The sequence below is a fragment of the Somniosus microcephalus genome, unplaced genomic scaffold (genome assembly GCF_052327205.1).
Source record: "Somniosus microcephalus isolate GS21.2 unplaced genomic scaffold, FLI_Smic_1.0 unresolved_chr8, whole genome shotgun sequence".
In the NCBI taxonomy this organism is placed as follows: Eukaryota; Metazoa; Chordata; class Chondrichthyes; order Squaliformes; family Somniosidae; genus Somniosus; species Somniosus microcephalus.
The window spans coordinates 16,870,819-16,891,884 of NW_028225186.1; the positions used below are offsets into that span (position 1 = coordinate 16,870,819).

Here is a 21,066-nt window from a genome sequence, read left to right on the forward strand (position 1 = left end):
TGGGAGGAGGGGTAATTTTCCATTCGGCAGCTGTAGCCTTAGCAGTGGTTCTTGGGGGAGGAGCAGCTCCATAGATATCAGCTGTGATGCTAACAGGAGCTCTCGACTGGTATACTTTAGAGGAGTGGCCTTTCTTGTTAGCAGAGGCCCGTGACTGGCATACCTTGGGAAAGTGTCCTTTCTTGCTGCAATGATTGCAGGTCGCATTACAAGCTGGGCAAAATTTTCTGTAATGGAACGTACCTCCACACAAGAAAAGATTTATTCCTGATTGCCAGGATGCTGCTAGGACGGGGTCATCATCAGCAAAGGCCTCTAGGGTAGGGTCGTCGTCCATTAGAGTAGAGTCATCATCAGCGGGGGCATCCGCCCGAGACATATCGAAAGACTTATTACAGGTGATAGCCGCCGCCCGTGCACGTGGTGGGAGATAAGTGTCTGCATTCTTCTTGGCTAAGTCCAGGGAACACGGCTGGTCAAAAGCAGCCCATAAATTGAGGATTTTATTTTTCAGCAGGCGCTGACATATAAAAGGGGACGCAAACCCATTGATAAAGGAATCGCGGATTAGTTCCTCTTGATACTGTTCAGCTGTAACCACTTTAAGGTTACAATCTTTGCTGAGCCTGTGGAGTTTCTGGAGCAATTCATCGAGTGCTTCCCCAGACTGCTGCCGAGTTGTGGCCAGTAGGTGTCGTGCAAAGATTTCATTATGGGACTTGACATATAGCTGCTGTAAAATTTTGATAGCAGTGCCGTAGTCTATACAGTCCTCAATATACTCATACACATCAGGGGATACATAGTTAATAAGCATTCTTAACTTATTAGGGGCATCCGCCCCACATTCGTCAAGAAAGTTGCTAAAGGTACGAAACCAATGCTTCCATACCTTCGCTGCTGCACGTGCATTTGGGTACAGGTCGAGACGAGCAGGTCTAAGGAGTTTTTCCATGATGGATCAGTTTCTTGGCAAAGTTCTTTTCTGTGGTTCGAGTTGCAGCTGGTTGTTCCGAATCACCCAAAGCATGGAGACGATAACAAGTCGATTAAATTGACGTAATAAAGACTGACTACGCACTTGGCTGAACATAAAGCAAGGCTTTAATCGACTTGTAACAAAACATGGAGTTCTAGTTAGCAGTCACTTGCTTTCTGTCTCCAGATTGTCTCTGGCCAAGTTGGGCCCACGCCCGAGCATTTATACTTCTCGGATGGCGCCCTCAGCTGGCCATCCAGTAGTACATCCTGAGTTACTTCATGTAGAAGTTGCAATTTATGACAGCCTGTATGGGGCAGAAAGCAGCAATCTATAGACCAGTTAGCCTAACAGCTGTCGTTGGGAAAAGGCTGGAGTCCTTCATTAAGGAAGCAGTAGCAGGCTATTTTGGAAAATCATAATGCAGTCAAGCAGAGTCAGTATGGTTTTATGAAAGGGAAATCATGTTTAACAACTTTGCTGGAGTTCTTTGAAGATGTGACGAGAAGGATGGACAACCGTGAGCCAATGGATGAGGTGTATTTGGATTTCCAGAAGGCAATCGATAAGGTGCCACATAAAAGGTTTCTGCATACGATAAGACCTCACGGATTTGGGCGTAATATATTAGCATGGATAGAGAATTGGCTAACTAACAGAAAGCAGAGAGTCGGGATAAATAGGTCAAATCCGGTTGGTGAACGGTAACTAGTGGGGTGCCACAGGGATCGGTGCTGGGGCCTCAACTATTTACAATCTACATTAACGACTTGGATGAAGGGACCAAGTGTAATGTAGCCATGTTTCTGGATGGGTGGGAAAGCAAGTTGTGCAAAGGACTCAAAGAATATGCAAAGGGATATAGGCAGACTAAATGAGTGGACAAACATTTGGCAGATGGAGAATAATGTGGGAAAGTGCGAGGTTATCCACTTTGGCAGGAAAAATAAAAAAACGAATTATTATTTAAATGGAGAGATTACAAAATGCTACAGTTCAGAGGGACCTGGGTGTCCTTGTGCATGAAGCACAAAAAAGTTAGCATGCAGGTACAGCAAGGAGTCAAAAAGGCAAATGGAATATTTGCCTTTAAAGGTGTTGGAGATAAAAAGCAGGCAGTCCTGCTCCAACTGTATAGGGAATTGGTGAGGCCACAACTTGAGTACTGTGTGAAGTTTGGGTCGCATTATCTGAGGAAGGATGATCTTGCCATGGAGGGAGTGATTCACCAGGATTATTAATAGGATGGCAGGAATGACGTATGAGGAGAGATTGGGTCAATTGGGCTTATACTCGCTGAAGTTTAGAAGAATGAGAGGGGATCTCATTGAAACTTATAAAATTCTACCAGGACTAGAGACACTAGATGCTGGAAGGATGTTCCCAATGGCGGGGGAGCCCAGTACCAGGGGCCACAGTCTAAAGTTAAGGGGTAAGCCATTTAGGACAGAGATGTGGAGGAATTTCTTCACCCAGAGAGTGGTAAACCTGTGGAATTCACTACCACAGAAGGCAGTTGAGGCCAATTCACGAAAAATTTTCAAGAAGGAGTTAGATATAATTCTTAAGGCTAATGGGATCAAGGGATATGGGGAGAAGGCAGGGGCAGGGTACAGAGTTTGGATGATCAGCCATGATCTCATTGAATGACGGAGCAGACTAGAGGGGCCGAATGGCCTACACCTGCTGCTATCTTCTATGTTTCTATGTTTCTATGTTTAATACAAGTAACGGCATGTGTGCACACCCCCTGCAGGCCAAAGTTGCGCGGTGATTGTTAACAGGACTGCATTATGTGTAACAGCAAGTGTTCGACCCGTGCTGGTCATTTGCGCATGGTATACATTAGCCGGTCTGCAGTATAAGTAACGGCAGCGTGCCCCTCCTGCTGATCGAACGTGCATGGTGCATGTTAGCAGGTCTGCAGTAAAAGTAACGGCAAGAGAGCGCCTCCTGCTTATCTAAGGTACGCGGTGCATGTTAACAGGACTGCATTATAAGTAACGGCGAGTGTGCGCCCCCTGCTGGTCTAATGCGCACAGTGCACGTTAGCCGGTCTGCAGTACAAGTAATGACGAGTGTGCGCCCGCTGCTGGTCTAAGGTGCCCGGTGCATGTTAGCAGGTCTGCAGTATAGGTAACGGCAAGAGTGCGCCTCCTGCTGATCTAAGGGACCCGGTGCATGTTAGCAGGCCTGCAGTATAGGTAACGGCAAGAGTGCGCCTCCTGCTGATCTAAGGGACCCGGTGCATGTTAGCAGGCCTGCAGTATAGGTAATGGAGAGTGCGCGCCCCCTTCTGGTCTAATGCGCACAGTGTACGTTAGCGGGTCCGCAGTAAAAGTAACCACAAATGTGCGCCCCCTGCTGTTCCAATGCGAACAGTGCACGGTAGCCGGTCTGCAGTATAAGTAACGGCGAGTGTGCGCCTGCTGCTGGTCTAAGGTGCCCGGTGCATGTTAGCATGTCTGCAGTATAAGTAACGGCGAGTGTGCGCCCGCTGCTGGTCTAAGGTGCCCGGTGCATGTTAGCAGGTCTGCAGCATAGGTAATGGAGAGTGTTCGCCCCCTGCTGGTCTAATGCTTACGGAGCACGTTAGCGGGTCCGCAGTAAAGGTAACCACGAATGTGCGCCCCCTGCTGGTCTAAGGTGCACAGTGCACGTTAGCCGGTCTGCAGTATAAGTGCGAATGCAAGAGCGCCCTCTGGTGGTTTAATGCGGACAGTGTGATGCCTTCAACCGTTAACGTGCTTGTGTTTGATAGTTATTTATTTTTTAAATAAAGTGTTTATGAAGACATTAAGTTCCTGACACTGAAATAATTCAACTCAGAGGGAAAAAATGAGCAATTCTTACAGCAGATAATTTATTCTACCGGTGGAAGGAATGTCTAAGGGGGTTACCGAGTGATGTTGAAAACATTATTAACTTTTCTGCCATTCAGCCGAATTGTGATGAAATTTGAGGTTTTTCTCAAATTAAAGACTGTATTTTAAGGGGTTCAGTAAAGATGCTCAGTGTTTATGACACCGGGGTTCTGTGTGAGGAGCTGGTGAGTTTAACAGGGTCAGCACTGAATGCTGGAAGTTCTCTGACAGTCTCTGTCTCTCTGAATGGTGCAGGTGGTGTGGGCGGCGCAGGGTTGATTGACAGCTGAAGGCTGTTTCTGGTTCAGTAAATGTAGAATGTTCCTTCCAAATGTTTTTTGATTGACAGCTGCAAACGACTTCTTTGTTTCAGGTCTCATTAAGTGAATCATTCTTTGATCATTCCGTGTCTGCTTTAAAGGGGTTTGCTGTCAGTCACGGGATATTCTGAAGCTGCTTGACACGGGTTTACTGTCATTCTCGATCATTCTCTGTCTTCTTAAAATGGGTTAACTCTCAGTCCCGGATCATCCACTCGGAGCAGCAGGGAGCAGCGAGGAGGAGCCCGGCTTAAAAGCTGGCGGCAGTTGCGAGGCCGGACCACTCGGAGCAGCAGGGAGCAGCGAGGAGGAGCCCGGCTTAAAAACCGGCGGCAGTTGCGAGGCCCGACCACTCGGAGCAGCAGGGAGCAGCGAGGAGGAGCCCGGCTTAAAAACCGGCGGCAGTTGCGAGGCCCGACCACTCGGAGCAGCAGGGAGCAGCGAGGAGGAGCCCGGCTTAAAAACCGGCGGCAGTTGCGAGGCCCGACCACTCGGAGCATCAGGGAGCAGCGAGGAGGAGCCCGGCTTAAAAACCGGCGGCAGTTGCGAGGCCCGACCACTCGGAGCAGCAGGGAGCAGCGAGGAGGAGCCCGGCTTAAAAACCGGCGGCAGTTGCGAGGCCCGACCACTCGGAGCAGCAGGGAGCAGCGAGGAGGAGCCCGGCTTAAAAACCGGCGGCAGTTGCGAGGCCCGACCACTCGGAGCAGCAGGGAGCAGCGAGGAGGAGCCTGGCTTAAAAACCGGCGGCAGTTGCGAGGCCCGACCACTCGGAGCAGCAGGGAGCAGCGAGGAGGAGCCCGGCTTAAAAACCGGCGGCAGTTGCGAGGCCCGACCACTCGGAGCAGCAGAGGAGAGAGGGAAAAAGTCATCAGTGTGTGACGTCACCAGGGAGCAGGTAAGTGATTGGTTGGTGAGTATTTCTCTTTTTTAAACTTTAACTCTGTAGTTTATAGTGACTAGGGTCTTTTCTGGTGTAGCAGGGACTGTAGGTAGACTATACAAGCGCCTTAGAGGTATCTTTAATTGGTGATAGTGAATTTAATTTTAATTAATTAAAGGGTAAGTCATGCCAGGAGAGGCCAGCCCCGTGATGTGCTCCTCTTGCTCTATGTGGGAATTCAGGGACACTGCCCCTGATGACCACGTGTGCAGGAAATGCATCCATCTGCAGCTACTAGCAGACCGCATTGAGGCGCTGGAGCTGCGGGTGGATGGGTTGTTGAGAATTCACGATGCTGAGAGGGTCGTGGATAGCACATTTAGTGAGTTGGTCACACCGCAGGGAAGGGTTGCACAGGAAGAAAGGCAATGGGTGACCACCAGGCAGAGCAATAGAAGCAGGCAGGTAGTGCAGGAGACCCCTGTGACCATTCCCCTCTCAAACAGGTATACAGATTTGGATACTGTTGAGGGGGATGACTCACCAGGGGAAGGCAGCAGCAGCCAACTTCCTGGCACTGGGGGTGCTCCTGCTGCCCAGGAAGGGAGGAAAAAGAGTGGGAGAGCAATAGTAGTAGGGGATTCTATAGTAAGGGGAACAGATAGGCGTTTCTGTGGCCGTAGACGTGAATCCAGGATGGTTTGTTGCCTCCCTGGTGCCAGGGTCAAGGATGTCACTGAGCGGCTGCAGGGCATTCTGGAGGGGAAGGTGAACAGGCAGAGGTCGTGGTCCACATTGGTACCAACGACATAGGTAAAAAGAGGGATGAGGTCCTGCAGCAAGAATTTAGGGAGCTAGGTGGAAGATTAAAGAGCAGGACCTCAAAGGTTGTAATCTCTGGATTACTCCCGGTGACACGTGCTAGTGAGTATAGGAATAGGAAGATAGAACAGATGAATGCGTGGCTAAAGGAATGGTGCAGGGGGGAGGGCTTTAGTTTCCTGGATCACTGGGCCTGCTTCTGGGGAAGGTGGGACTTGTACAAGTCGGACGGTCTACACCTGAACCAGAGGGGGACCAATATCCTTGCGGGGAGGTTTGCTAGCACTGCTGGGGGGGGTTTAAACTAACTTGGCAGGGGGATGGGATACAGAGTGGAGCTATAGTAGGGGGTGATTTACAGCCAAATACAGAGGAAAAAACAAGTCAGCTGGGAAGGCAGAGAAAATATGTGAGGGCAAAAGGGAATATGGCAAGGCTGGAAGGCATTTATTTTAATGCAAGGAGTCTTGCAAATAAGGTGGATGAACTGAAGTTGTTGTTGAACACATGGGAGTACGATATTGTTGCTATCACGGAGACATGGTTGAGGGAGGGTCAGGACTGGCAGCTCAATATTCCAGGGTATAGAATCTTCAGGAGAGACAGAGGGGTGTGTGAAAGGGGAGAGGGTGTTGCAATATTAATTAAGGAGTCGATTACTGCTGTAAGGAGGGATGATATATTAGCGGGTTCCTCTAATGAGGCCATATGGGTAGAAATTAAAAACAAAAAGGGGGCAAGCACCTTGCTGGGAGTGTACTATAGGCCCCCAAACAGTCAGGGGGAGATAGAGGAACAGATATGTAGGCAAATCTCAGAGAAGTGCGAAAATAATAGGGTAATAATAGTGGGGGATTTCAACTTCCCCAATATTAATTGGGATAGTCAGAGTGTGAAAGGCTTAGAGGGTGCAGAATTCTTAAAGTGCATCCAGGAGAGCTTTTTGAGACAACAAGTAAAAAGTCCTACAAGAGAGTGGGCGGTACTGGACCTAATTCTAGGGAATGTAACCGGGCAAGTGGTGGAAGTGTCAGTAGGAGAGCATTTTGGCGACAGTGACCATAATTCGGTGAGATTTAAGGTGGTCATGGAAAAAGACAATGACGGCCCGGAAATAAGGGTTCTAAATTGGAGGATGGCCGATTTTAATATGATAAGGCAGGATCTGGCCAAAGTGGACTGGGAGCAGCTACTTATAGGAAAATCCACATCAAAGCAGTGGGAGGCTTTCAGAAGGGAAATAGAGAGAGTACAACGCCAACATGTTCCTGTAAAGGTCAAGGGTGGGACCAAGAAGGAAAGGGAACCTTGGATGACAAGGGATATACAAAAATGCATTAGGAAAAAAAGGGGGGCTTTTGGCAGTTACAAAAGACTAAAGACGGAGGAAGCCCTAGAGGAGTATAAAAAGTGCAGGGGCATACTTAAAAAAGAAATTAGGAGGGCGAGGAGGGGCCATGAAATAACACTGGCGAGCAAAATAAAGGAAAATCCGAAGATGTTTTATAAGTATATTAAGGGCAAGAGTATAACCAGGGAAAGGGTAGGGCACATTGGGGACCAAAGTGGCAATCTGTGTGTAGAGCCAGATGATGTAGGCGGGGTTTTAAATGAATTTTTTGCATCTGTGTTCACTATGGAGAAAGATGATGTAGACATAGAAATCGGGCAAGAGGACTGTGACATACTTGAACATATTAGCATCGGGAGGGAGGAGGTGCTAGCGGTTTTAGCAGGCCAAAAAGTGGATAAATCCCCAGGCCCGGACGAGATGTATCCCAGGCTGTTGTGTGAGGCAAGGGAGGAGATTGCAGGGGCTCTGACACAAATTTTCGGAACCTCTCTGGCCACAGTGGATGTACCAGAGGACTGGAGAACAGCTAACGTAGTACATTATTCAAGAAGGGTAGCAGGGATAAACCAGGGAATTACAGGCCAGTGAGCCTAACATCTGTGGTAGGGAAATTATTGGAAAAAATTCTGAGGGACAAAATTAGTCTCCACTTGGAGAGGCAAGGATTAATCGGGGATAGTCAGCATGGCTTTGTCAAGGGTAAATCATGTCTGACAAGTCTGATTGAATTTTTCGAGGGGGTGTCTAGGTGTGTGGATGAGGGAAATGCTGTGGATGTGGTTTACATGGACTTCAGTAAGGCTTTTGACAAAGTCCCGCATAGGAGACTGGTCAAGAAGGTAAGAGCCCATGGGATCCAGGGTGCTTTGGCGCGTTGGGAAACAGGAGGCTGAGAGGTGACCTTTAAAATTATTTAAATTATGAAGGGGTTTGATATTTCAAATTAATGAACAGATCCGCTTCGAACAGGGTCCAAACCATCGCGCCTAAATCATATTGAACTTCAAGACCAACGCCGCAACCAATCAGATATCGCAGCTGAAAATACTCCTCTTTGAAACAGGCCCAGATGCAGAATGATCATAGAATGATAGAATGGTTACAGCACAGAAGGAGGCCATTCGGTCCATCAAGCCCGTGCTGGCTCTCTGTACGAGCACTTCAGCTAGTCCCACCCGCACACCTGCCCGTTCCCCGTAGCTCTGCAATTTTTGCTCATTCAGGTACTTATCCAAGTCCTTTTTGAAGGCCGTGATTGAATCTGCCTCCGCCACCATTTCCAGTTACTAACCAATCACTGCGTAAAAAGGTTTTTCCACGTGTCGCCTTTGGTTCTTCTGCAAATCACATTAAATCTGTGCCCTCCGGCTCTCGACCCTTCTGACATAAGAATATAAGAAATAGGAGCAGAACTAGGCCATTTGAACCTTCGAGCCATTATCTGCTCTGACTAGGCCGCTCATGATTTTGAAATGGCCCGGGACTGACATGATCTGTACAAACAGCACATCCAGTTTAAACAGACACGGAATGATCCGGGACTGACAGTACAACCCTTTTAAACAGACACAGAATTACCCGGGACTGACAGTACAACCCTTTTAAACAGACACGGAATGACCCGGGACTGACAGTACTTCCCTTTTAAACAGACACAGAATGATCCGGGACTGACAGTACATCCCTTTTAAACAGACACAGAATGACCCGGGACTGACAGCACATCCCTTTAAAACAGACACGGAATGATCCAGGACTGACAGTACATCCCTTTTAAACAGACACAGAATGACCCGGGACTGACAGCACATCCCTTTTAAACAGACACGGAATGATCCGGGACTGACAGTACAACCCTTTTAAACAGAGTCAGAATGATCCGGGACTGACAGCACATCCCTTTTAAACAGACACAGAATGACACGGGACTGACAGCACATCCCTTTTAAACAGACATAGAGTGATCCGGAACTGACAGAACATCCCTTTTAAACAGACACAGAATGATCCGGGATTGACAGTTGATCCCTTTATACAGACACAGAATGAATCACTTTCGTACTGGGACAAGTAAGTCGTTTGTATCATTCAGTCCAAAAAAGCTGATGGTTAGGAATTTCCTGAATTGATGAACCACAGGCAGCCTTCAGTTGTCTGTAAAGAAACAGACTTTCTACCATGCACCGTGCACACTCACCCACCGGGGCGCACAATCGCCTTTACTTACACTGCAGACCTGCTTACATGCAACGTGCCTGTTAACCCACCAGGTGGGGCACATTCGCCATCATTTTTAAAGTATACTGATAATAATAGCAATTTTTGTTAAACAAGTCTATTATTTTCCCCTAATACCCTGGTCTAGCAAAAGACTATCGAACTCAGATATACAATCATTAAATGATCTAGCAATAACTGCCTTTTGTGGGAGGGAGTTCCACACTTCGACCTTTCTTTGTATGAAGAAATGTTTCCTAATTTCTCTCTTGAACGGCCTGGTTCCTATTTTAAGGTTTGGTCCCCTTGACCTAGACTCTTCCTCACCCCCCCGCACCCCACACCTCCCCCCCCCGCCACCCCACATCCCTCGCCCCAGTTGAAAACGCTTCCCTCTGTCTACTCTATCAATTACCTTCAATATCCTAAAAATCAGAATCTGCCCACATGGCAGACTGGTAAGACAGGTAAACGCCCAAAGGATCCAAGGAAAGTGACAAGTTGGAAGCAAAGGGTCGTGGTCGATGGGAGTTTGTGACTGGAAGGCTGTTCAGTGGGGTTTAGGAGGGCTCAGTACTAGGTCCCTTGCTTTTTGTGTTATATATCACTGATTTAGACTTCAATGTAGGATTAAGAAGTTTGCCGATGTTGTATAAACATTGTCCATGTGGTTGTTAGTGAGGAAGAAAGCTCCAGACTGCAGGACATTATCAATGAATTGGTCAGGTGGGCAGAAAAGTGGCAAATGGGTTTCAATTCGTGGAAGTGAGAGGTAATGCATTAGGAGAGGGCTAACAGGACAAAGGAATACACAATAAATGGCAGGATATTGAGAAGCGTAAAAGAACATTGGAGAGCATGTCCACAGGTCCATGAAGGTAGCAGAACAGGTAGATAAGGTGGTTAAGACGGCAGTAGCAAAAGACTGCGGATGCTGGAATTTGAAATAAAAACAAAAATAGCTGGCAATAATCAGCAGGTCATTATTTCAGATTGCCTGCTGAATATTTCCAGCATTTTCTGTTTTTATTTCAGATGAGCTGCTGAATATTTCCAGCATTTTCTGTTTTTATTTCAGATGAGCTGCTGAATATTTCCAGCATTTTCTGTTTTTATTTCAGATGAGCTGCTGAATATGAGAATACCAAGGTCAAGGAAATAGAAACAAGAAACTGTGAAGGCAGCAAGAAGTAAAATAAAAAGGCTAAACTGATCTTTGGCTGCTAATATGGCTGGCGCCCACAATGTTACACCTTGCTGTTAGAAACACTGTAAGGCAGAGTGCAGAAGTTATACAGACAATAGGCGATCAGAAAACACATTACCGTGATTGCAAACGCATTACCATAATGTTTAGGTGATCAGGAACCCATTACCAGGATATTTACTTAACTGTAACCCATTCAGTAAAATGTTACTTCTTTATTTCAAACTGCCAGGCCAGGAAATCAAATTAACTGTATACGTGCACAGCTCGGGATTGGTGCAGACTGTACGATGTGTTAATGTCTTCTCAAATGCAAGTATAATAATGTAACATACTGTAGGACAAACTGCTTGCTCTGTTGGATTCGCAGACTCTTGCAGGAGTCGGTGTCGATATATCAGAGTAAGACTCCGCGGATAATAAATCGTTTGAATTCTCCAGTTGTTCGACTCAGTGTTTACTGAACCAGACTGAGGGTAAAAGAATCCGTTCTAACATTTGGTGTCAGAAGTGGGATCTCAACGGGCAGTCACCGAGAGTTTGCGAACTAGGAGCTGGATCGTCTCGGACATGAAGGGAGGAAATGGGGCCCCGATGTGAGTAATTTTTGTACTGCCTCGGTTTTCCTCCGATTCCGCCAGTCCGACGATGAGTCAGCCGATCGCTAACTCCCGTGTGGTGTCCCGCCGAGAACCAGGTCAGTCTGGCGAATACTGGAAGGGATTGGTGATTAGGTCAGTGATCGGATATCACCGAGGGTCAGTGATCGGATATCACCGAGGGTCAGTGATCGGATATCACTGAGGGTCAGTGATCGGATATCACTGAGGGTCAGTATACGTACTGAGGGAATAACTAGGAACTGTGTAAACTTAGAAATAACACTTGTGTCAGGTAAAGAGTGTCGACCTTGTATCTCACTTGGCCCGCCTAGGCTGTGAACAAGTTTAAAACGCGACTGTGTAAAGTTCACAAGGGGAGTAAGATGGGTAACTGTTTAGATACCACGACTGAATCGGGTAGCGCCTTACAGACCCTTTGTGAACAACATCCTGACAAAGCGAAGCAACTCAGACAGTTGTCGGGAGGATTGAATAAGAAATTAGGAAGTGATCAATGGCCACTAGGAGGAACTAAGAATCTAGATGCCGCTAAAAAGGCTCAAGAACTAATTTGGAAAAGTAACAGGGGTACCACAGCCAAAGAACTAATTGCCCTATGGAGACAGTACTGTCAGGAACTGAAAGAAACTTCCTTGTTAGCAAGCTGGCAGGATAATGCCTTAAAATTAGGAATAGCACTTACAGGGGGAGGGGTAGTCAAATCAGTAGAGGTATTGAAAAAGGAATGCGCTCATGAGAAACGCTCAAAACAGGAGTCTGAAAAGACCACGAGCGAGCCTGGAAAGGCTGATAAGAGTGGATTATGTAATCCAATGGTTGGCCTTGCCTTGACAGAGGGAGATGGTGATGATGATTTGGACGAATGGAATCACAGGGCTCAGGTTGTTCCCCACGCTCCCTCCCCCGTACGTTAACATTTATCCCCCGGTGGCACCCGCACCAGCTGTACAAACCACCGCGCCGACACCTCAAGTATCTGCCAGTGCCGTTTCCCCGCCGCCGTCAGTCACGGTTCAAGTAAATAATCCCCCGCCGGTCCAGATGGGAGACCAACAACCGGGTCCCCAGTATACCGACCCTGTTGCCTTTTACACCCGACTCAGGACTAAGAATAATCGGCCCCCGACGACACCCTACCCACCCCAACCCAGTCCATCAAGGTCACGAAAACGGAGAAATCAAAGGCAGATGATTCAAAGTCAGAGATTAGAGAGTCACAGCTAGAGTACCCTCAAGGCTTTAAGGTCCTTTTTAGAGTGCCGGGACCATAGTGACATTGACAGTGGAGATTCAGGAGACGACTTGTCATCCCTGGAATCAGGATCCGACACCGAGAGACCCGCCAGACATAAACCGACACCCCGGCAGTTGCCGGTGAGACAAATGCCTAACCCTGCCTTTAACGCAAATATTCCAGTGGCCGCCGATAACCCCCGGACCATAGGCATCTTCTACCCCTTGAAACCTAACGAGATAATGGCTATCTTAGCCGGGATGCCAGATAGGAAGAAATCCCCCACCTTGTTTGTAGAATTCCTCCGGACTACTATACTCGTCTATAATGCTGAATCAAGAGACTTATGGGCGTTAGTACAGCAGATCTTGAATCCCGCCGAACATGCAAGGTTAACCTAGGCTTTGAGGACCATGCCACATTAGAGGCTCAACACGCACAGAGTGCTGCTCGTGAACGCGCCATACTCACTGCTTTAACCACCACGCTGCAGAAACCCATTGATATATCCAAGGTATTGGATACTAAACCACGAAAGGGCGAGGGAGCAGAGGAATTCCTAGAGACATTCTCTGAGGTATATCGGAGTCAGTCAGGAGATGCTAATTACCGGAATGGAGCAAACTCGCCACAATACTGTGCTATCCTGATAAATTGTCTACCAACCTCGGTGTCTGAAGCAATTAAGGCTAACAATATGGACTGCTCAGAGAATAGTCCCAGCCAGATGGCCAGGGCAGTGAAATATTATTGGAAAGAGAGTAAGAGTCAGGAGAGTCAGCCCCAGGTCAAGGTCAAGACTGAGTATGTGATAAAAAAAGGAAGAGCCAAAGCCCACCCAAGATGTGATAGGATATCAGACGGAGCCCCAGTACTGCGTCCCAGGGTGGGTTGATAGACAAGGGTACAGAGATACCAGCCATCCCAACGGACCAACCGTCCCTAATTATGGCCCACCCTACGCTCCCCCAAGACAAAATTTCGGCGATAGAGGAAGAGGAGGGAGGCAAGCAGGGTCAGAAATCTGTTTTAATTGTGGCCAGCAAGGCCATTGGAGCAGGGAATGTCCCTCCCGAAGACAAGGAAGAGGGGGCCACATGCAAGGACAACGGGGAGGTTGACAGGGAAATCGGGGACGAGGAAGATATACAGACTTCTCCCAGAATAATCTTTTTCCCCAGTACTGACTAGCCAACCTCGTGGCGAACGGGTTCCAGTCAGACAAGGAGCCCCTTTCTATCCCTGCTGATTGAAGGGAGCCGACATACGTTTCTGGTAGACACCGGAGCTGCTATGTCATCTGTCCGATCAGAGCTCAATCTCCCTAAATCCGGGGAGACACAAAGCCTGTCCGGATTCCAAGGACAAGTGTGCCAGTACCCAATATCAGAACCAGTTGAAGTAACATTTCAAAATGAGTCTGTGAAACACCAATTCGTGATCACAAATGGGCTGGATTGCAATCTCATGGCCAGAGACCTGTTATGTGCATTTCAATTAAGAAGCATTGTACTACTATCAACCCAGCATGTTTTCTCACAGAACCACCCCTCGAACAAACAGACCCAGGACATGATTGTCTATTTTTAATCAAGGAAGATACCTCCATCAGTGAGGATCTATCTGATTCCCCAATGCAGAGTCCTGACACAACCATGTATGTAGATGGAAGTGCGTCCGTCAGTCCCCTTGGGAAAAGACTTTCTGGATATGCAATCGCAGATCAGGACAGTAATACTTTGGAGTCTGCCGCCTTTGAGTTTCCGTATTCCGCCCAACAAGCAGAACTGTTCGCATTAATACGAGCTTGTATCTTAGGGAAGGACTTAAAGGTTAACGTTTATACAGACTCGAGATATGCCTTCGGAGTGGTTCATGATTTCGGACTATTATGGAAAAACAGAGGGTTCCTAACCTCTGCAGGAATACAGATATCCCATCAGAAATTAGTATCTGATTTGCTACAAGCCCTCATGCTACCAATACAGATCTCCGTGATAAAGTGCTCCGCACACACAGCAGGACAGACCCCTGTAGATATAGGGAATAGATGCGCAGACCAGGAAGCTAGGGAAGCGTCCCAGGAACAACGAGTGGTTGTGCCTAGAATGATGAGCCAGACTAAAAGCTCAAATAAAAGCAAGTCTCCCTCGGAAAAGCCAATGCCAACCATCCAAGACGTCATTAAGTTACAGGAGGACGCTCCTGATCGTGATAAGGGACTGTGGAAACAGCTCGGTTGTACATATGATTGTGTGTCTAAATTATGGGTTACCCCTGCCGAGCAAAACTTGTATGTCAGATGAGCTAGCATTATGGGTTATTGAATGTATACACTTTGCAACTCATTGTGGTACCAGAGCAACTAGTGACACGTTATTAGCTACATGGTGGCATCCTAGATTACAAGCTCTGGCTCAAGGTATTAGCAGTCGCTGCCTCATTTGTCAGCAGCATAACCCGGGAAAAGGCATACCTTGTGAAATGGGTAAGACGCCGTTACCCACGGGTCCCATTGAGACCCTCCAGATGGACTATATTGAGTTAGAAAGGTGTCAGTGTTATAAATATGTACTGGTTATTGTGGATGTATTTAGTAAGTGGATTGAGGCCTACCCGACTACGGATAACAAAGCCTCCACTGTTGTAAAAGTTTTAAAGAGAGAAATTATTCCAAGGTACGGAATTCCAAACCGATTAAGTTCAGACAACGGCCCTCACTTTGTGGGTCTGGTAAGCAAGGAGTTCTGCACTCAAATGGGCATCCAACAGCAGCTACATTGTGCCTACAGGCCACAGGCCGCCGGACTGGTCGAGCGGGCTAATCAGACCTTGAAAAATAAACTTGCCAAATTACAGGCCGAGACGGGAACTACATGGCACAAATTACTCCCCGTGGCCTTGTTCCAAATATGTACTATCCCGGCTGGTGCCACCCCAACTGCTGCCAAAGTAGAGGGAAAGAGTGCTTGTGTCCACCTCCACCACTGTAAAATTGTCAGTAATGCTATGCCTAAAACTTAAAGAATGCTAACCTCTCTTGCTTCCAAGAAATCTCTCCCAAAACAGACGTGCCGCGCCGACCAGCCATGCAGACGTCGCTGTGGATCCTCTCTATCAGTGCCCTGATCACCCTTGGAATAACTCAACGGCCCAGAAGGTGGACATGCCGGCGGAACCAACCCAAGCGGGTAAACCACCTATGCCACGGAGACGTGCTTCGGTGCAATGATGATAACCCAGGCGGGTTCGGGAAATGGAACGTGATCAACTGGGACACCTACATTGGGTTTATTAGACAGCCCTACCGCTCGCTAATGCTGAGATACATACACAGAGGAACATTGCCATGCCATTGGACCAAGTGTAAATTTGATTACGTCTGCTGACGCCAGGTGACCAAGTCTGTTACTGCACGACCATGCAACAGAACTACCGATACCAAAGGACAAAGCTGTTATCCAAAGTCCAACCAGGAAAAGAAAAGAAATGGACTGCCCCCTATGAGCAACTTCGACTATTCGAGGGTAGAAGGTACCCTCACAAAGAGACGTAAACGAGATCTCCAACACACTTTCCCTGAAGAAACCCCGACGGGCAACCGATTCCTCCAGACTCACGCAGCCCTATACTCACCAGAGTCAATTGTTTGTTATCCGCCCCTGATATCTGTTGAGGGCTGTATACCCCAACCCCGGTTATTGTTCCCCCGGACTTTCTTTTAGATGCTCACCTTCTCCCTCCCACAAACAATATAACAATACCCTATACCTTAACCCCGCCCGCCAATTGCCTGAAACCAAGCAGGAACCCTGGTGGCTATGAGAATTGTTGGAATGGGACGGGCTATGGCTGTAGGTCAGTATGGGTTAAGCAGAACTACACCTGCTTGGTGACACGCTGCCTCCACCATCAGTGTACGATAGGACCAGACACCGGTAGCTGCACATGTGAGCAATCCGTATGTGTGTCAATAACCGAAGGAGTACAAGTTTTATGTGGAGAAGGGGATGGGACAACTCTGAAGGTAGGGGGGGAAACCTTTATGCTAGTAAAAATAGCTAATACCCAGCCTACTGATACTCGTGAGATCCAAGGTTTTGACTATTTCCTTCCCCCGAGCCATTTAAGCACAAGGCAGAAACACGTATCTGTGATATATACCAAACCAGGCTACTTTTTCTTGAGCCAAGGAAAAGCCACTAATTTCATGGTAGTAGATAACGCCCCCAGACGGTAGCCATCGCTTCCTTAACCCCTACCACAGTACTCTGCCCCTCCCAATGGACATCCCACCGAAAAATAGTAGTCAGGGCAGCCTCGAAAGAGTTTTGCTCCAAGTGGAAAAATCCTGAATCACTAGGAGGACACAGAACCTCTATAGGATATGGATTTGCTGGCCTGTTCTCTATAGGCTATATTGGAGCCTATCTGGCCGCCAATAACCGGAACTACCTTATCTGTGGCCTCACCATCCTGGGTAATGCTACCATGGGGGCCCTCGACGCAGTCACTAAAGAATTGTCGGAACTCAGGTTATTCACTGTGCAAAACAGATATGCCCTAGACGACCTGCTGGCCCGAGAAGGTGGTGTCTGTGCAATAGTAAAAGGTAAATGCCTTATGGGAGTCCGAGACCAGACAAAGAACATCACCCGCTTTATCACTAAGATAAGGGAACAAATGGATAATATGAAGGAAGCAAGTAACTGGGGAGATTGGGGATTTGGAGGATGGTATGACTGGTTGATAAATATGGCTATGTACCTAGTAGTTGCAATCGCCTGTATTTTTATTGGACTAGCAATCATGAAATGTGTGCTAGGAAGAATGCAGCTAGCTTTGGAAAAAATAGGTAGCCCGAAGATGTTAATGGTAAGACTGACCAATGAATGTGAAATGAAGGAAGTAAAGTATGATGACAGTGAAGAATTTGATCGACTATATAAGATAGACGTAACCGAATAACGGTTGGTTATCATAGAATGATAAAAGGAGGGATTGAGAATACCAAAGTCAAAGAAATAGAAACAAGAAACTGTGAAGGCAGCAAGAAGTAAAATAAAAAGGCTAAACTGATCTTTGGCTGCTAATATGGCTGGCGCCCACAATGTTACACCTTGCTGTTGGAAACACTGTAAAGCAGAGTGCAGAAGTTATACAGACAATAGGCGATCAGAAAACACATTACCGTGATTGCAAACGCATTACCATAATGTTTAGGTGATCGGGAACCCATTACCAGGATATTTACTTAACTGTAACCCATTCAGTAAAATGTGACTTCTTTATTTCAAACTGCCAGGCCAGGAAATCAAATTAACTGTCTACGTGCACAGCTCGGGATTGGTGCAGACTGTACGATGTGTTAATGTCTTCTCAAATGCAAGTATAATAATGTAACACACTGTAGGACAAATTGCTTGCTCTGTTGGATTCGCAGACTCTTGCAGGAGTCAGTGTCGATATATCAGAGTAAGACTCCGCGGATAATAAATCGTTTGAATTCTCCAGTTGTTCGACTCAGTGTTTACTGAACCAGACTGAGGGTAAAAGAATCCGTTCTAACAAATATTTCCAGCAGTTTCTGTTTTTATTTTTGGTTAAAAAGTCCTAGGGAATATTTTCCTTTATTAGGCGGCAGGTGGTTAAGAAGGCAAATGGTATCTTGGCCTTCATAACGAGAGGGTTTGAGCACAGGAACAGTGATGTCTTGCTGCAGTTGTACAGGGCCTTGGTGAGACCACATCTTGAGTATTGTGTGCAGTTTTGGTCGCCTTATCTGAGGTAGGACATTCTTGCCATGGAAGGAGTTTTGCAAAGATTCACCAGGCAGATAGCTGGGATGGCAGGAATGATGTATGAGGGGAGATTGTGACGATCGGGCTTATACTCACTGGGGTTTAGAAGAATGAGAGGGGATCTAATTGAAACGTATAAAATTCTGACAGGACTGGACTGACTAGATGCAGGAACGATGTTCCCGATGGTCGGTGAATCCAGAACCAGATGTCACAGACTAAGGATAAGGGATAAGCCATTTAGGACAGAGATGAGGAGGAATTTCTTCATCCAGCGAGTGCTGAACCTGTGGAATTCTCTACCACAGAAGGCAGCAGAGGCCAATACATTAAATATATTCAAGAAGGAGTTGGATATATTTCTTAAGGCTAAAGGGATCAACGGTTATGGGGAGAAAGCAGGGACCGGGTACTGTATTTGGATGATCAGCCATGATCTCATTGAATGGTGGAGCAGGCTCGAGGGGCCGAACGGCCTACTCCTGCTCCTATCTTCTATGTTTCTATGTTTGTATTAGCCAAGGCATAGAATTCAAGAACAGTCTGGTTATGTTTGAACAGTATAAAACACTTGTTAGGCCACAGCTAGAGTACTGCAGACAGCTTTGGTCACCACAGTACAGGAAAGATGTTATTGCACTAGAGAGGGTACCGAGGAGATTTACTAGGATGTTGCCAGGACTGGAAAATTTTAGCTGTAAGTAAAGATTGGATAGGGTTGGGTTGTTATCTTTGGAGCAGAGGAGGTGGAGTGGAGACATAATTGAGGTGCATAAAATTCTGAGGGGCCAAGATACAGTGGATAGGAAGGACCTATTTCCCTTAGCAGAAATGTCAATGATCAGGGGCGTAGATTTAAAGTAACTGGTAAAATGATTAAAGAGGAGTTGACAAGAACCATTTTCACACAGAGAGTGGAGCGGTCTCTGGAAGTCACTGCCGATCACATTAATAGAAAGCACTATGGACATGTACTTGAAGTGCTGTAAGCTACAGGGCTACGGGCCCAGAGCTGGAAAGTGGGATTAGGCAAAATATCTCTTTTTCGTCTGGCAAAGACACGATGGGCCGAATGGCCTCCTTCTCTGGCGTAAATTTCTGTATTTCTATGATCACTGCCCTTAATCTTCAATATTCCAGGGAATACAAGCCTAGATTATCTGATCTCTGCTCATAGCCTAACCCTTGGAGCCCTGGTAACACACTCGTGAATCTGCACCGCACATCCTCCAAGGTCAATATATCCTTTCTAAGGTGCAGTGCGCAGAACTGTACACAGTGACCTAACCAGGCCTCTGTGCAGCTGTCACACAACTTCCTTCCATTTATATTGTGCAGGGAAGTTGTCTAATAGTTTGCATAGGTCATTTCACTGTTGAAAAGTTACATTTGCACAGCTGCGATGGCCGAGTGGTTAAGGCGTTGGACTTGAAATCCAATGGGGTTTCCCCGCGCAGGTTCGAACCCTGCTCGCAGCGATTCTACTGCAAATTCTTTATTTTATTTCATCGGTTCCCTGTGGAGATCACTGGCCCCGAAACTGAATAGAATTCCCTCCACTGCACGTTATGACACTGATTAACCCAAAGCTGTTGTTCCAATTGGAAACACTAATTTGTCATCAATTAGAAATTGTGGATTTGTTTGAAACTATTTGCAAAGATCAGTGAGAAATTTACACATAAGACAGCACGTAAAAATTCCATTTAATAAAGAACCCTGCAATGTTTGGAAGGAAAAGAGTGGAAACGCGGTTTGGTTTTCTAAAGTTGAACCCGAATTAAAAAGTGTGTAAAACGACCGCGGCAGGACTCGAACCTGCAATCTTCTGATAGCATTCAGAATTTACACCGAAGTCAGACGCCTTATCCATTAGGCCACGCGGCCACACAAAAGTAGACTCAACAAATCCTAATAATGAGTGATTAAACTCCGTTACTGTGTTCATTTCATTAACAACAGAGAATGCTGGAAACACTCAGCAGGTCAGGCAGCATCGAGTGAGGGCGAAACACAGTTAACCTTTCAGGTCGAACCCTTCGTCAGAACTGGAAAAGGTTAGGGAAGAGGGATTTTTAAGCAGGGATGGGTGGAGGCGAGGTAAGAACAAAGGAAATGTCTGTGATAGAATGGACGGCAGGAGAGATTGACTTACAAAAGGGATGATGGTGCAAGGCAAAAGGAGAGGTAATAGGACAAGTTAACGAATAAAGGATGGCTCAAGATGAGGTGTGAATGATTATGGCAGAAACATTAACAACTGTCATGTGAGGAAAAATGAGAACAAATTAAAAAAATTAAAGAAATACAGGGGCCAATTTATAGTCTGAAATTGTTGAACTCGGTGTTAAGTCCAGAAGGCTGTAAAGTGCCTAATAGAAAGATGAGGTGCTGTTCCTCGAGCTTACGTAGAGCTTCATTGGAACAGTGCAACAGGCCAAGGAAGGAGAGATCAGAGAGGGAGTGGAGCAGATAATTATAGTGACAGGCGACCGGAAGCTCGGGGTCACACTTGCCGACTGTTCTGCAAAGCGGTCACCCAATCTGCATTTGATGTCACAATGTAGATTCATCGAATACAGTAACTAAATTGTAAGAAGTACAGGTAATCGCTGATTCACCTGGAAGGAGTGTTTGGTGCCCTGGGCGATGGGAAGGAAGGAGTTAAAAGGGCAGGTGTTGCATCTCCTGCACTTGCATGGGATGGTGCCGGGCGAAGGAGAAGGGGTGTTGGGGTGATATAGGAGTGGACCAGGCTGTCATGG

General features: G+C 46.9%; 1 protein-coding gene and 2 non-coding genes across 3 annotated transcripts in view; 2 read left to right on the plus strand and 1 right to left on the minus strand.

Annotated features, from left to right (window-relative positions):
• LOC147085592 (uncharacterized) overlaps window positions 1-17,468 on the plus strand; it is a 42,928-nt gene extending 25,460 nt beyond the window's left edge. The window contains exon 2 of the mRNA XM_085979149.1: window positions 16,864-17,468. Coding sequence (XP_085835275.1) covers window positions 16,864-17,468 — 605 coding nt within the window. The remainder of the gene's footprint in view (window positions 1-16,863) is intronic.
• A 2,229-nt stretch (window positions 17,469-19,697) lies between these two features.
• trnas-uga (transfer RNA serine (anticodon UGA)) lies at window positions 19,698-19,779 on the plus strand. Its single transcript has one exon. It is a non-coding gene; the product is annotated as a tRNA-Ser (tRNA).
• A 319-nt stretch (window positions 19,780-20,098) lies between these two features.
• On the minus strand, window positions 20,099-20,188 carry trnar-ucg (transfer RNA arginine (anticodon UCG)). Its single transcript is given in 2 exon segments — window positions 20,099-20,134; window positions 20,152-20,188. It is a non-coding gene; the product is annotated as a tRNA-Arg (tRNA).
• Between the last annotated feature and the right edge of the window lie 878 nt (window positions 20,189-21,066).